Source organism: Gadus morhua, chromosome 4, assembly GCF_902167405.1.
Source record: "Gadus morhua chromosome 4, gadMor3.0, whole genome shotgun sequence".
Lineage (NCBI taxonomy): Eukaryota > Metazoa > Chordata > Actinopteri > Gadiformes > Gadidae > Gadus > Gadus morhua.
Genome location: NC_044051.1, coordinates 15,953,325 through 15,969,319, shown reverse-complemented (window position 1 = coordinate 15,969,319; position 15,995 = coordinate 15,953,325). Strand labels below are relative to the sequence as shown.

Below are 15,995 nucleotides of genomic sequence, written 5' to 3'. Positions count from 1 at the left end.
GCAAATACAAATAAAATTCTTCCAAGGGCACATTGCTGCAGCTTTAAATATGTGGGACTGAGTTCTAGTGTAAATGGTATTTTTTTGTGATGCACACACACTTACACAGACTCTCACACACAAAAGTAAATATATCATTATACACAGGTGCTGAAAAGCCAAGGGGTTAAAGGTCTGACTTATAAAGACATTTGAAAAGTCTGACTCTATATGAGAACATTCATGATGAATTAGTTTCAATATCACCACAGCTGACGCTGAACTTGAAATTATGGGCGTGGCTATTTGCCAACTGCGTTTATAAGTAGAGGCTGTCAATTCAAACCAAATAGACTACACTGTAGTACCTCTCTACAATATCCCATCATTCAATTAATTTCAATGGCAACGTAACCCCTATCTCGTTAGGTGAAGGCCGCATATAAGTAGCTTACCAAAAGTTTAATACAAGGATTGTCTCAGCATCATTATCATGTGTAACGCTACCCTTCCTGCTGCACAGAAGAGGGCAGTGACGGCGCATGCGCATTGTCAGGTGGTTTGCTTGGGTTGTGTTTACAGCTCGGCTGGATGCTGTGGCTGGAATTGCTAGAGAGTACAATGTTGTGCCGAACGCCCATGAAATAACTATCACGGTGGAAAAAGGTAAGGCCAATGACACCTTTATGTGCATTCGTCTCCTAAACGGAAATGCTCCGTTTTGTAATCGATATTCTCTTTCAATTTGGTCTCAACTGTCATGTTAGCTTGTTTAGCTCCCGCTAGCTCCCAGTCTGGTCAGCCCCAGTCTCATCACGGCCTGTCGGAGGGCTTCATGACCGAGGACATGCGACACCTGTTTTTAGGGTGGATATTTGGTGTTTCTTTATTGTGCGGAGTGCAACACCCACTCTGCAGTGGTGCACATGTCCCCCCCTGGATGTCCTCCATCCCTGGACAGCTGAGGTGGTTTTGTCGGACAGCAGCGACCCGAGGCTCGGTCGGGTCCCCCCGCTGATGGCCAGCTCTTAGCATCCACATTCGGTCTTATCATGTAATAGTGGCTGACCAGCACGTCGTGTACACCTTGTTTTAACATGTGTTGGATCATCAGGCGTGGATCCTGAGGTGGCGCCGAGAAGTCTGTCTACGCGTCTAATCTAAACGTCTCTGATTCTGTTGAAAAGCTTTCCCCTCTCATTCACATACAGCGTATTTTTATTTTGGCCTGGCTATTGTGAATTGAAATGCTTATGGGCAAGGTATTTGCGTTCTGCATAACCCCTCTTTCAGAAGTAGCCTTTATGATACACTTATGATGATATGATGGCCAATTTACATGTTTGGTATATACCTTCTATTCAAACATTTACGATTTAAGAATGTATTATACGTTATTATGCCTAAATTTGCAAATACATTTATAGCATATCTACTTTTTCAAGTCTTGAAAGCTTTTTAATCAAAATTAAGTTGACCTTTCCTTCATTCGAAGACATTGAATATTTAATATTGTCAGCCTTTTAATTAACCCCCGCCCAAATGTTAAACATGGGCAGGTCATGTGTTTTGAAATGCATTTTATATATAACCCCACAAAAAATCAACAAATGTAATCTCAATCTTTGGCTCTGCAGTTAGACACATGCTGCTATAAGATAAGGTTTTATATTCTTGGCCCACGCCAACCTTCTGCATATGAGGCATACTCCGCTGCCCTCCTGTTGCACTTGGGTCATTCAGAACCGCACGTATTTGTAGGGCATGTCTTCTCCAAGCAGGGGCTGGATGAATCATGCAGGAACACTTTGCCATGACCGTTTCACCCCAAATTGAACTGGCCCTACCCAACAGTGCAGCAATCAGCCTGTTTTCCCAACGCATGAAGGTTCCCAGCAGGGGTTGACTTCCTGGGACCAAAGCTTTCATGTTGCTGAAACCATTCAGAGAGCCACATGCCCACCCTGTGACATGTTGTGTTGTCCTGCTGGAAGTGTGCTTATGCTTGTAGCTAAGCCCAAGTCTTTCTCTGCTTTGAAACGGCCCCTAGTGACGCTCCTGTGACTATAGTGCCGTCGCTGACTGGGCAAATTTTTGGATGACATTGGCACCCAAAGTGGTCTTGCGTGTCTATCTGCAATAGAAGAGACTGTGTTTCTCCACCTTTCTACAATGGTCCTTTCTTGATCTGTGGGGCAATTGGTGTACAGAACTTTGTGTACTCTAATGGTGGCACCAGAGGCCATGCTATGTACATTCAGCACACGGTGCAGAGCATATGGGCCATGCCAGCAGAGGACGTTTTAAACAATTATCCTATTGTATCAGTTACCACATTGTGTCTTTAAATTCATATCAATACCCATAGCGTAGCTCATAAGGATGGGGGGGAGAAATGATTCATGTGATTATCGCAATTCCTTGCTTCTTCAATACTTTTATCGACAAATATATATTTTGGTCATTAGAGTTGGGAATTGGCATAATTGACGTTTGACTAATGCTATATGGCAAGAGGCATTCCGCCCCGTTTCTGCAGAAGCGTCGTTCAGAAAATGAAACCAAATGCCAAGAGAAAAACGATTGGAATGCAGAGCATGAAGTCCTCCGAGTCTTTTTTTGATTAAATTAATGGGAAAGTAATTATAAAGAGCAATATATAATGGAACATATATTACAGTACCTGGGACCCAGATTCTGATCAACAACATGATTATAGCATGATTATAACATGTTATATCAGGAGGCTAATGTTGGACCAAGGTACCGATCACTGTATCGATATAACATGTTGTATCAGGAGGCAAATGTAGGACCAAGGTATTATAGGACACATATATTGATCAACAGTCAATATGCTAGTCGACCAAGAAGATGATTGGAAGTTCCTTTATGCTTAAGTTACAATATTGTCACATGAACACAGCATACTAGACTCAAGCATTGGCAACTTCTAACTGTTGATGGCATTCAAAAGCTCTCAAGGCTGTGATCTTTTTGTTGTTGTATTGATCTAATTGGACCATTCTGCAATGAATGCAGTGATGCTACATTCAGCAGTCTTATTTTCAAAGTGACTTACAAATTGACTTAAACAATTATACCATGAATAAAGTAGCCTTCTAGGTTTTGGGACTGCAGAATCTGGTTTCTGAAATCCACCATCTGAATTGAGTTATGTGTTTGCAAATGTTGTACCTCAGACTTTTGGAAGAAAAGGTATTTAAGTGAGGGGACCGCCTCTGGTATAGGAAATGCAATTCCCTCTTATTTTCATAGCATGGTGTGTGTTTATTTAGAGTTTGGATCAAGGATTTGAAGGAGTTGTAAGACGATGCAATGCAGTTCATTGGAGACCTATTGCATTAGATCACTGGGTATGCACACTTTGTTTGCATTCGTTTTTCATTTTTCACATATATCACATGACCTACTCAGCACAGCTACTGCTACTCTGGGCGGCAGTAGCTCGGTAGGTAGAGTGGGTTGTCTGGTAACCGGAAGGTTGCTGGTTCGATCCCCCGGCTCCTCCTAGCTGAGTGTCGAGGTGTCCTTGAGCAAGGCACCTAACCCTAACCCTAACTGCTCCCGACGAGCTGGCTGTTGCCTTGCATGGCTGACTCCGCTGTCGTTGTGTGAATTTGCGCGCGCATGGTGAATGTAAAGGAATATTGTAAAGCCCTTTGGGTGGCCAATGGTCAGAAAAGAGCTATATAAATGCAGTCCATTTACATTTATTTACTTTTATGAGATGCTTTCAATGAAATCTAGCAAAGAAAAAAACAGACATTTGAATGAGATGACTATAGAATATGTGTGGCCATCTGTTCGTTAAAGACCTACAAACAATTTGTAATATTTTTTATGTTTATATTCTCTAAATGACTAAATTGAGACACCTTTGTCGCCTGAGAAAGATGCAGTGGCACCTCTGCCAGGTCTACTGGCATCAGGATTATTAAACGTTTTAACTGCACGCACTTGACGTCTACACAACAATGAAACCGTGGGAATGAGGGACTGGTCTGGGTGTGTTTTGGTTAGTACAATGCAATACTTGCTGGCCAAATCACACACCACCTCCTTCTCTACCTTCCCTTTTTCATCACTCGGTCTCCTATTGTGCGGCACCTTGTGAATCAGCACCAGGAAGGCTGCTCGATTATGGAGAAAATTCTAATCACCATTATTTTGGTCAATATTGAAATCACGTTTATTCAAACGATCATTTTTGAGTTTGAAAACATGCTGTCTTTATTCAGCATGTCTCTCCCAAAAACCCTTTGTAACTGACAACTACGAAATTTCGCCTTAAAAAAATACACAAAATGGTCAAAAAGAAAATTGTTTGATCGTTTGATGCTAAATCGAAATTGAGATCGAAATTCGATTAATCGCCCAGCCCTACCAGGAAATACCCTCCCCTATCTGGGCCCCCATGGTCCTTTTACTTTTTCGTCTTGTTACCTGCCTTGCTACCAGTGTGTTGCCAGGGGAAGGGGACTGTGACTAGGGCTAGGCTGGGCCGGGGTCCAGCTGGCGGCCCAGAACAGAACCTCCAGTGCAGCTGCGCCAGGGAAGGGAGGGATGCTGATATTTAAGAGATGTGCATGGGGTTCAGTGCGCATCACTTCATGCTTGGATGTTTACGAAACTACAGTCAATGAAAATGTACTGTTGTTTCTTTGACAATTTGGCATTTGTGTTACAGATATATGCACTGTTTATCTTCTATCTTGCCTGCATCACCAATATAGGAGTTTGTGCCCTGTGTGGCATAATATTTGACGTTACCGAAGAGATGTATATATATATATATATATGGTGGTCAAAGTTACACTGCGTATCGGGTTCTTTAAGTTGATCATCATCATCACATCATCATTCATAGTATGAACATAGTCAACAAATAGTACCATTTTTCTTTCATCTTTCCACTGTTGTCCGCAATAGCCTTCTTAGACAGTAATTGTGATAAAGTGCTACACAAACCCAACTTACTTGAAACATGCCTATTTATTGCCCACCAATAAAAGAAAGGGTTTTATACGTGCACTTTAGCGGCTCTCTCCATTAACACGGGATATGGTCTATTTTGGCCCGGAGCTCAAAGTCCCAGGTGATCTCATTGGCCTTGCACACCTGGCTGTCATCCCAGAGAAACGAACGCTCTATGCACGGCGCACACACACCACCAAGCTCTTCAAGCCCCAGAGAAGGAGAAATCACCTCTTCTTCTGGAGGTTAGCATCACACAGTAGGCACTTTGAATCGCTAGAATCCATAGGCGGGCTCACTTCTTTCTCACAGAAAGGAAAGCTTGTTTTTGGGCGGTGCATACTAGTGTTGTACAGTGCTAGCCATTGTGTAATCACTTCCATCCTTTCTCAGCCTCACGGCCCTGTATCAGCACATGTGGCAGGGGTGTCAGGGATATCACTGCCACATGTCCAAGGCCTTCGGATCCAGTGGGATAAAGCACTGGTCTTCCCTAGAGTATTACTGAAAAGGGGAGGGCAGATTGGATGGAGTGTGTGTATTGTAAAGTAGTGTGTGTTTCTCATATACATAAAAGCAGCTGAATTCTGAACAATATGCCACAAGTCAATGTTCAGGGTCTATCACTGCCACCATTACTACCCCGCAGAATCGGCAAGGTTATATCGTAGGCCTGAAACAAGATTAGCTAATCTGATTGCTTTAATTATTGACCAAATAGAACAATAAAATTAGCCACAGAGATGTGTTGTTCCTTTTGTCCACAGAGGTCATCAGGAAGTAAAAAAAACGTAAGAGTTCCTTTATACCATGCAAATGATCCACATTCTGAAATGAATGTGTGCATATTATTAGGGAGAAATTTCAAACTTCGTAGTAGTTATATCAGGATCACAGGACTAGCATACTGTGTGTTTGTGTATGTGTGTGTGTGTGTGTGTGTGTGTGTGTTTATATATATATTTATTATATACACACACACACACACACACACTGGTTGTTATATTGCCACAGATTTTACATTGGATGGATTGATTTGGCTGTGCATATTTATTTCAAGTCAGCTTTCTGGCAGATGGTAAAAAAACACAACTTGCGAAACACAAAGAATTGCCTAACTAAGCAGTTTCATAGAATCATAGGTGTGTCCATTAACTGTATGCGTCGGTGTTCATACACACTTGACTCATTTAATCTGTATTGCTCAATCAAGGGAACGACATCATTTCATTTTCTGAAACCGCGTGCATTCCTTGCTTGTACTGCCTGCTCCAGGATACAGTTGTACAACTAAACAAACAGTCCCTCCCTGCAAAAAGCTTACAGAAGGGTACCCCGCTCACACCCTGCAGTCTGCCACTTCCCCCTCCCTTTGCTTTTTTCAAACAGCAATTCGGCAACACACCAACACCCCAGGACTTCCATTTGGGATCGACAGTTTCTCCATCAGTTTGCTTTGGACCTGGCAGGAAGAGAAGGCAGACAAAGCCTTGGTTGTTCACCTGTTCTCCCTGACCTTCCTTTTCTACTACTGAGTACAGTGTTCACTAGATGGAGGCTGAGGATGGGGAGAGACACCGAGAGAGAGAGGGCGCAAGGGGGGAGAGTGGGCTGGGCGGGGGGTTGGGGGAGAGAGACATCCCGAAATAGCTTGTTATGATCTCTCTGCCAAAACCTTCTGTTGCTCGACGCCTTCCTGTGTTGGGATAGCACGCCAAACCGGTTGCCTCGCCCGCTGGCCCTCCGTACAGCTGGAGATCCCTGGAAGCTTCTCCCTCACACAACAATGTGACAGGCTGCCCAACCAGCGCTGCCCAACCACCACTTAGTGCTACGCTTGGTCGCCTGTTAGTCTGAACTCGGAGACCTGTAAGGACCCGATTCGCAGATTATATTCTTTAGTCTTTTTTCCTTCTCCGCGCATGTTTAGCATTCCAGGTCTAATTACTGGCATTTTAATGAGCTCATTCCTGGTTCTCTGTATCAGTCTCTGTTGTAACGAAAAGTAAGTTGAGATGACACATTTCATACTTGTGCGTGCATCTCAAAGTTTCTTCAAATGCAAAAAAAACTCTTGCATGAAATGGAAATGGACAAAGAAATTGCAATATATTCAAATCAATGGAGGAAGTAATTAAGCATCATAACAGTGCTATTCAGCCTTCCCTACTTGCCATTTGGTCTCTTCCTGGTTCCCCTTTTACTACTTTACATTTGGTCTTTTTCTTCCTGGTTCACCGTCCCTACTAGCCATTGGTTGTTTCTCTCCCTAGTTCTCTTGACCAAAAAGAGAAGCTGACAGACAGCTGATGAGGCTAGGTTGAACCCAACAACCACACGCCCATGGGGCCGTACACACACTCGCATGCACACAGCAACCATACAAAGGACAGAAGCCCTTGCTAACAGAATCAAAGGGACCCCATCTATTCCTCTCTGCACCATACGTGCTACCTTAAGAGAAATGAGGCCTGATCGAAGTGATGGACAACAGGAGGCCGTCATTTAATTATATATATAGGGATGGGCACGAGTAGTAAATTCCAAACTCGAGTGATCGAAGGAATTCCTCGAGGATCAATCGAGTACTCGTTAAATCAAATCTATTTTTAGAATGCAATGCATCTGCAGCAGGAATAGGCCCAGGGGCGGATCTACTGGGGTGGCATAGGGTGGCAACTGCCACCCTAAAAAAAGCCTTGCCACCCCAGCTGCCACCCCAGTTGGCAGTGCCAAATTCATTTTTTTTTTTTTTGCTTTTACAAGACATTTACGAAAGCGAGTTTCAAATGTCCGACTGCAAGTGAATGCAACCAGGAAATATTCCCCCCCCCCCGCCTCCGACTATTTTTGTTCTGTTGATATCAAATTGATGGTGGCGATTCTAGTTGAGTTTAACGTGTCATGCAATGTGGGGCGGCGGAGCTCAGCGACCGCGTCCCTCCGTATGTTTCTCGCATAACCCTGCAGGCTGCAATAAGAATTGCAATCCGCGCTAAAGACGCGCTAACAAACACAAACCCTTCTACACTCAGCTGGTTTTCCTGACCGTTAACTTAATATGCCTCCTTTTGTATCAACAGTCATTCGATTTGATTATATTAAACTTTATTGTCATTGAACCAAGTCACAGGTACTTGGACAACAAAATGCAAGTCATCTTCTGTAAATTATTTACAAATGGCCATCTCTAATCTACTTGGTTGCACACCTGTCTGAACTTTTATAAACCAATATAAGACATCAATAATTAATAATAAAACAAGCTTCACATCAAGAGCAAAAAAAATAATATGGTAAACCCAAAAGGTCTTGAAAATACTTAGAAATTAAAGATATAAAAAAAGAAAGAGAGGGAAATCTTTGATAGCACTTCCCCTGAATCCCCACTTGGCTCTTCCAAGCATGCAGGTAATACACTCTACTTTGGGAGTTATTCTATGTCACCGCGCTTTGAGGGTGGCATTGTATGTAAATTATTGGAATCGGTGAATAAAGTGATATTTGCACTCAAGTTGGACTGATGATTGACATCTGATAGGAATATCTCATGGACAAATACCAACTTATTGTTAACTGAAGTACATATTGCAGCTCTCTTTGCATATATTTTTAGCCCCATGCCCCTGCTGGTGTAATAGTGCAGGCGTTCGTTGTAAGGCAGGTTAATTTTGTAATTATTCAGTAATAATTTATTAAATTTTGTCTGAAACCTTTTATGTTTAAATGTAAGGCTTTACTCATCCCACAATAAATTAAATATAATGTTATTGAGTCAAAATATCTAAATGTGGGGGCTTTCCAAGTAAATATTGATTGATTTGGCTATTAAATCGGCATACTGTATATACCTGCCATAGGGTGCCACCCCTCAAAATCTCCTCTCCCCCTCTTACCACCCCATGAATATTTTTCTAGATCCGCCCCTGAATAGGCCTGATGATGAACGGCAATATTACCAACCAAACATGTAATGCTTATTCTCCATCAAAACAGTCAGAGTTATCAGAGTATTCATTATTTATTTTTGCAAACGTTCAAAACACATTTTCCTTACAAAAATAAATATGCGTCTCACAATTTAAATCACGTCGAACCAAGGCCTGTAACAGTTTTAAAAAAACGAAACAAGTAGCCTAACCATTGCAAATAAATGCTTAAAGCTGCAAATAAAACGGCAGCTAATGGACTATGGAAACACTCAGCGTTGCGATCTTCTCTACACGCCCGGGATTACAGCTGCGTCTTGCGGCGGTGAAAATAGCCGACACACTTTCACTTTCACCGTTGCTGCGGGTCTGCTTTCCCGAACTCACCGTTGTGTTTCAGGAGCATATTGCCGCATAGTACTTTCTGGTAGCTCGATTTCGCTTGGCATATTTTACATTTCACCTTATGATCTCCTATTTCTTTAAAGTATTTCAATTCTTCGCTGCGGTTTGCTTTAACCGCCATCTCTTAACTTTTTGAACTTTTCTGGCGTGCCTGCACACGGCACGGAACGCGCCATGGAAATGGATGCATTTAATTTTCTTTGTGCCCACGTCATGCGTTAGTGGCGCCGACAGAAAATTTATACATTTGCTTCAGAAAACTTTGTTTGTGTGTGTATATGCAAACTCGAGTTTGCCTGTCCACCAACCGAGTTCATTTGTAACGAGGAGTACTCGAGTAATCGATTCCTCACGCCCATCATGTATATATAATATATAATTATGTGATAAAGGGTTTTCAAGGTGTGCGTTAAGCATCAAAAAAGGATCTTCCGTTCTCACGATATTTCCATCTATTCATATTCCTGCTTCTCCTTCAAGCTGATTTGAATGTGTGGAGTATATTGAGCCTTGCCACGTGGTAGACCAAGTTAGAACCCATTTACAATAATTCTTACCCGCTTGCATGGAGAAAGTGTATTATATATTGTTTGTTTTTTTACATCTGCTACCGCGTAGCCTATTTACAGCACAGTACAAGAGCATGCTTTACATACGTATGGAGAACTTCTCCTCAACGGTATTTACTTTCCATTGTGTTTAGTTCCACACAACCCCGCCCATACAATTGTGAAGTTGTTATTGTTCACTTTTTATCATCGCTTTAAAAAACTTGCAGCTAGGCTATACTCATGTCCTGACACCCTCCCCTGCCTAGTCTGTTTCAATGTGTTCTGCTCTCTTTCTCTCTCGCTTTGTCTCTCTCTCTGTCTCTCTGTCTCATCTGATTGTGATTCTATTGACCCAAAAGCATGACTCTGGCTTGTTCTGCCTGGACACCCATTGGCAAGGACATCTCTCCAACTGCAGATCGTCTTTTTCGTCCTTTGAGTGTGGTGCATTATGGGGGCCTCATAGCCGCTTCGATGAAAGCGTTGATTAAGTGAGCCTATCTAGATGTTCTTGACTTCTCCCACAAACAGAGAAGGTCACCATTTGTAAATCGGTGTCCACTGCTATTTTCTAATATGCTTTAAAAACTTTAGGAGGTCTTGGAGCTGCATCTGTTGGAGGAACTTTTTCAAGATATAGCCAGATTCGGTTTCTAGGAGCTAGATTTGTATTCTGCATCGTGTTTAATTTTTCATTGATATGCATCTAGTATCTACACCTCTACATTATTTATTCAGGACTAGTTGTTTGTTCGAGTGATGGTTGTAGAAAATGGCAGGTACATCACACCCCTAGTGTGGTCATGTTGTCATGTGGCTCTGGGCACTCTCTGGTTTGTGCTCATTTTCATAAGGTTGCTTTGCGTATCGCTTCTCCTTGTGCAGGGATTCCATTTTAGAAAATGCACTAGAGACTCTGTGTACACAAGCACGGGGCAAATTGACGATAACAGTGAATCTGAATCAAAAGATGTTTCTATTGCTTTCCTCAGTAGTATGTCTGTATCGGCTCACTTTTTTGCACATCAGGACCATGGTTTGTTGTGGTGCCACTGCCTACACAACAGGAATCTTTCGGCTAGGATGTTGTGTTGGCACGTTTTCAGTAACGTTTTCAGTAACACCATGGATACTTCCTGGTAGGAACTAGGCCTGCCATACTTGAATTGAATTATCCACTTTATGTGACAGATCGGGACAGGACTCTTATTTCCTGGACGGAAAGAAGAATGCCTCACATGGAGTTTTTCTTAGAAATCATCACACAGCATTGCATTGCTTCGAGCTATCTTCCAAAATGTACAAAATGTGTGGATTCTTTATGAATGAAAAGGTTATTGAAGTGCAGTGTAGCCCTTGGGAGTTATTTATTTTTTAGTTCTTGTGGGAGTCTTTGAGTTGATAAATTATTCTAGCTACTGTGATAAGATCTAAGCCCCATCCCATGGCCTCCATTAATAGATGAGAGGGAGCATGAGCAGGGGAAGATTCAGCCTGTTTTATCGGAAATATCAAGAACATGGAGTAGCCTCCGGTTCTTATCGCACATCCCAGGGACCTAAACCCGGAAAGGATTTACTCTTCTTGTTGTTGTTGCTTTGGGAAAGCGAGTCACCTTGGCACCATCTCGCTGGTCCTCTCTCCAGCGGGCCCGACAGAAAAAGCTTTCCGTGAACGTCATCTCGTCATGATGGCTTTTCTTCCATCTTTTTCTTGTCCTTCTCCAGGTGATTTTGCCCATCCTCCTCCTCCACCTTCACCACCTCTTCTTCCTCCTCCTCCTCCTCCCTTCCGTCTCCATCCCATTCATGAGCTGCGGTGCGGTGGCTGGCTTCAGCGGCAGGCATGGATGACAAGGGGTCGGTGGGGAAGATCAGCCTCTCCTCAGACTCTGTGTCCACGCTCAACAGCGAGGACTTTGTCCTGGTGTCCCGGCTGGGCGACGACCACACACCCTCGTCGTCCACCAACAACGGTAGCGATGACGAGAAGCCCGGACTGAAGGTAAGCGTGGCCCCGCCAGGCCACCGGGTCAGCCCAAGAGACGCCCTGGCGACGAGGCGGTGGACCACAACAGCTGAATGCTTGTGTTGGGCGAGGATCAAATATATAGATTTACAGCTGAGGCTGAATCATCAGCCACTGCTTTACCATTCTTATCTTTATTTAAAGATATGTGTGAAACAATTTTTGTTAACAGCGTGGTTTTCTTTTTGATTGATTGGCAGTTAGTACTAAATATGCAATCTTGTGCATCATTGCAAAAACTATTTGGAATAACATAAAAACTAACAAAAAATTGTTGGTAAAGGAGGAACTAAGGTTGCACAATAATGTATTTCAATCAGGATGGCGATTCACATTTCCACAACTGGCAGAACGTTTATAGGGATGAAAAGTTGAGAGGTTAAGGCTCTAATTGAATGCAGGTCTACAAACACTTGCTTGTCCAATAGAGTCACACATAAGCCTCAGTTCTTTTTTTTCTCACATTGTTTCTCTATGCAGATAATGTTTACTTGTAGCACATGCATTATGGAATGCATTCAAATGCCCACATTATTAAATGTTGTATCACAACACACCACGACTCAATACCAAACACATTATTGGGATGTTTTCTTCATGTTATGCAGCCCTAGAAGGACCTCATGTCTTAACACTGTAAATGCATGGGATTTACGGCGGGAATTAATTCCTCTGGCATGATTAACCCAAAGCACATCAGTATATACATCATGCCCACATAACACTTGGTGAAAAGAAGCTTCTTCGTGTATTTGAATCCCATCCCACAATATTTCACTGCATCTCAAAGAGCATCAGCCTTACGTTATCGCTAACCATCGCACGCTTGGCTCCTATTTTAATACATCGTCCTCCTTAAGCATTTTCCTCCAGTGTCCTAAATGTTGTGTCTTCTAACTGGCTTGTTGTGTGACATATCATGAGATTAGATCATCTACAGCAGGACGTGATCAGATGGTATTATAAATAATAAGGAAAGAATAAATAAGTCATTTCTAAAATAATAGTTATCCACAGATTCTCTTTGAATACCTTATAAAGAGATTTGAGTTACCTCCTTTATACTTAAGGTTTGGTAACATACTAGTCGTCTTGCATACTAGAGCTGTACGTTTCTGTTTATTGATTCATGCAGATGCATCCCGTGCTAGCAGTTTATAAATGAAGGCATTTCACATAATCGTTGATGATGATGTTCAGAAGGATTGAGCGAATCCTCCCCATCACGGAGATGGTGCCTAGTTGTGGAGCTTAATTGAGCAGACATTCAGGTTCATCTACTACTGTTAAGCCCGGATATGCAAAGAAAGCAAATCTAGTAAGGGCAGTGTTGCCTGTGGCGGGGCGGGAGCCCATTGTGAAGGAGGAGAATAATGCGATGTGTGGGAAGGGTGCGTCTTTTGTGCACAGAGATGCTTGTCATGGTGGAGGCACTACAGTATAGCGAGCCTGTTGGTCTGGTCCGATTTCCCCTCTTCTCAGATCTAGGTTACACCTTCGGCCTCTCATCACATTTCCCAGTTCCGATTTTGCTAAATTAGATTTGTGTGCGTCTGACTACTGTACGTTTTCTATTTTTGTACTCTTGTTTGCATTGCTGCTCTTGAATGTGATCTGTGAGTTGTGAAGCCACCAGAAGGGGGCGCTATTGTAGCAGAGGTTCTAGCGTGCTTCAATTCCAGCACAGAAAACGCCGACATTATATGAGTTGCTGGGGGATTTTGTGAGAGAAAGCCCTAACCCTTTTTCTCAGAAAAAACACTTAATTTATTCAAATAGTGAGTTTAATAGGTATATGCCAGTGACCTCTCGGACAATAAAATGCCTGACTTCAACTAATAGGCATGAAGTTGAGATGCTGTGCATCGTGTGGCAGTCGAGATAAGAACTGAATTCTTTGTATAAATACTGTTTGGATCGTATAGTGAGGAGGTTTCCATCTGTTCAACCATTTTTACATCACCTTTTATGTTTTGGTTTTCATCAATGTTAGCATCAGGCCACATTTCCTCCCCTCCCCACCCCTCAAAGAGCGAAGGAAGAAGGCAGTGTGTCTAAACTTGTTGTTTGTTATGCAGGTGATTTCTGAGGAAGGGGTCAGCTTTAAGGTCAGTTTCTGCCCTCCCCACCCCACCACCCTGTTTCTCTGCTGTACTCCCGTGATGTGGTCCTGTGGTCATTCTGTCTGTGCTTTGTGCTCTCACTGTTGCTACTGTTGTGGTTGTGTTTCTGAAATGGCCTGTGAGGATTGGCTATGGTCAGACTGTTTCCTCTCCACACTGGCTGTAGCATGTTTGCTCTATGGCTAGCTGTGTCACAGTCTGACTAGCCTGTATGCTTTCTCACTGAAATTATAATCCCACAGCGTAGTGTTAAGGTATAGGATATTTAAAAAAAGACACAGCACAATAGCACAGGGAATCTTTTCACGTAATCTTTGAGATGATTGTGCCCTAATCACATGTGTTGGTGCCCCCCTGCAGTCTTACCTTGTCTCCCAGGGAGAGGACGTTTTAGTCTATTTGTGCATTTTGGTTTGCTAGCCTTTTGATTGCCCTCGCTTGCAGGCTCCCTTTGCTTAATATCAACTAATGATAAGCTATCCTTTGATTAACTCGCCCACTGTCACTAATTCGACTAAATCAAAGCATTTTTATAACGCACACAACAATGCACTCAAAGAAATCGAGTACAGTCGTGGGAAATGGTAAAATGATCTACACTCAACCAGGCAGGAAGTCATTCTCTACCTCTACCTTTTATGTTCAGTATGGATTGATTGCAGAGTGTGTTTCCATATGTCTGTTCTTATATATATGTGTGTGTTTGTGTATGTGTGCGTGTGTGTGTGTGTGTGCGTGTGGCAGATCGTGGGTAACGGCAGTGAGCAGCAGCTCCAGAAGGAACTGGAGGATGTGCTGATGGAGCCGTCGCTGGCCGGGGTCATCGCCGCGGCGGCGGCAAAGCCCGCCCCGGACCAGGCCGGAGGGGTCCAGTCCTCCGGGGACCGGGACCAGGCCATCGGGGACCAGGCCAGCAGGGACCAGGACCAGGACCAGGCCGGCCCGGACCAGGCCAGCAGGGACCAGGACCAGGTCGGCCCGGACCAGGCCAGCGTGGACCAGGCCGGCGGGGGCGAGCGAGGGCTCCCCATGGCCGTGCTCCCTGGGATGGATCCGCTCAGTGCACCCCCGTCCACGGTGGACTTGGTCTTGCCCGTACAGGGGTCCCAGGAGAGCGAGCTCAACGAGCGGTCCTACAGGGGTGAGTGGAGGTCCTAGGTGGTGAGTTGAGGTCATAGGGGGTGTGTTGAGGTCCTAGGGACGAGACTTCAGGTCGTACAGGGGGATTTGAGGTTCTACATAGTGAACGGAGAATTCAGTCCATTCGTCCGTGTCCTTTTCTTCGACCTCACCGACATCCCCGTCCCCTCCACAGCGGACGAGTCGTCCCCCGAGTCCGGCCCCGGGACCCCCTTCCCAGACGAGGACAGCGTGGTGTTCAGTCAGCTGACCTACCTGGGCTGCGCCTCGGTCAACGCGCCCCGCAGCGAGGTGGAGGCCCTGCGCATGATGAGCATCCTGCGGGGCCAGTGCAACCTGCCCCTGGACGTGGTGCTGTCCGTGCCAGGGGTCTCCGAGGGCACCGTCAGGTGAGTGGACCCCCCCCCCCCCGGGCGCCGGAGAACCGAGAAGCGGAGCACACCGGAAACGTGTGGCGGGCGCCTGTAAAAAGGTGTGAGGTGCAGATAATGCGCTTCCTTATTAAGGCCTAGAAAAAAAAGGCCTGTTGAAAGGCAACCCTTATATGTCCATAGACCTGCAATGACATAGGGCGCTGCTTTGGGGTAGAGTCTGAGCAATCATGTCAGGAAGTAAAGCCATCAGCGGAACGGAGAAGCTGCGAGCGTGATCTGTTCCCATTGAGGACGATTACTAAAAGGCTGCCCGTCAGCTTTTAAAGAGCATCCGGGTTTTAAGGTGCTTACTGTGTACATCGTATCGTGTTGGGTAGACCCTGTGAAGGGATCAATGTGGGTCCACCAACATGTTAACCATAACTTCTCTATGAAAGATGAAGCTTGGTTTCCACTCTTCGTTGTTGA

At 44.2% G+C, this 15,995-nt stretch overlaps 1 protein-coding gene across 3 annotated transcripts in view; it reads left to right on the top strand.

The window, feature by feature from the left end:
* The first annotated feature begins 501 nt into the window (after positions 1 to 501).
* Positions 502 to 15,995, top strand: part of rabgap1 (RAB GTPase activating protein 1) — a 73,934-nt gene continuing 58,440 nt past the window's right edge. Inside the window, exons 1-5 of one of the 3 annotated variants that reach the window (XM_030353266.1) lie at positions 502 to 645; positions 11,590 to 11,866; positions 13,969 to 13,998; positions 14,758 to 15,154; positions 15,329 to 15,542. In XM_030353266.1, coding sequence (XP_030209126.1) covers positions 11,708 to 11,866; positions 13,969 to 13,998; positions 14,758 to 15,154; positions 15,329 to 15,542 — 800 coding nt within the window. In that variant the 5' untranslated portion in view covers positions 502 to 645; positions 11,590 to 11,707. The remainder of the gene's footprint in view (positions 646 to 11,589; positions 11,867 to 13,968; positions 13,999 to 14,757; positions 15,155 to 15,328; positions 15,543 to 15,995) is intronic. The other 2 variants (XM_030353267.1, XM_030353269.1) reach the window with 2 other exon arrangements.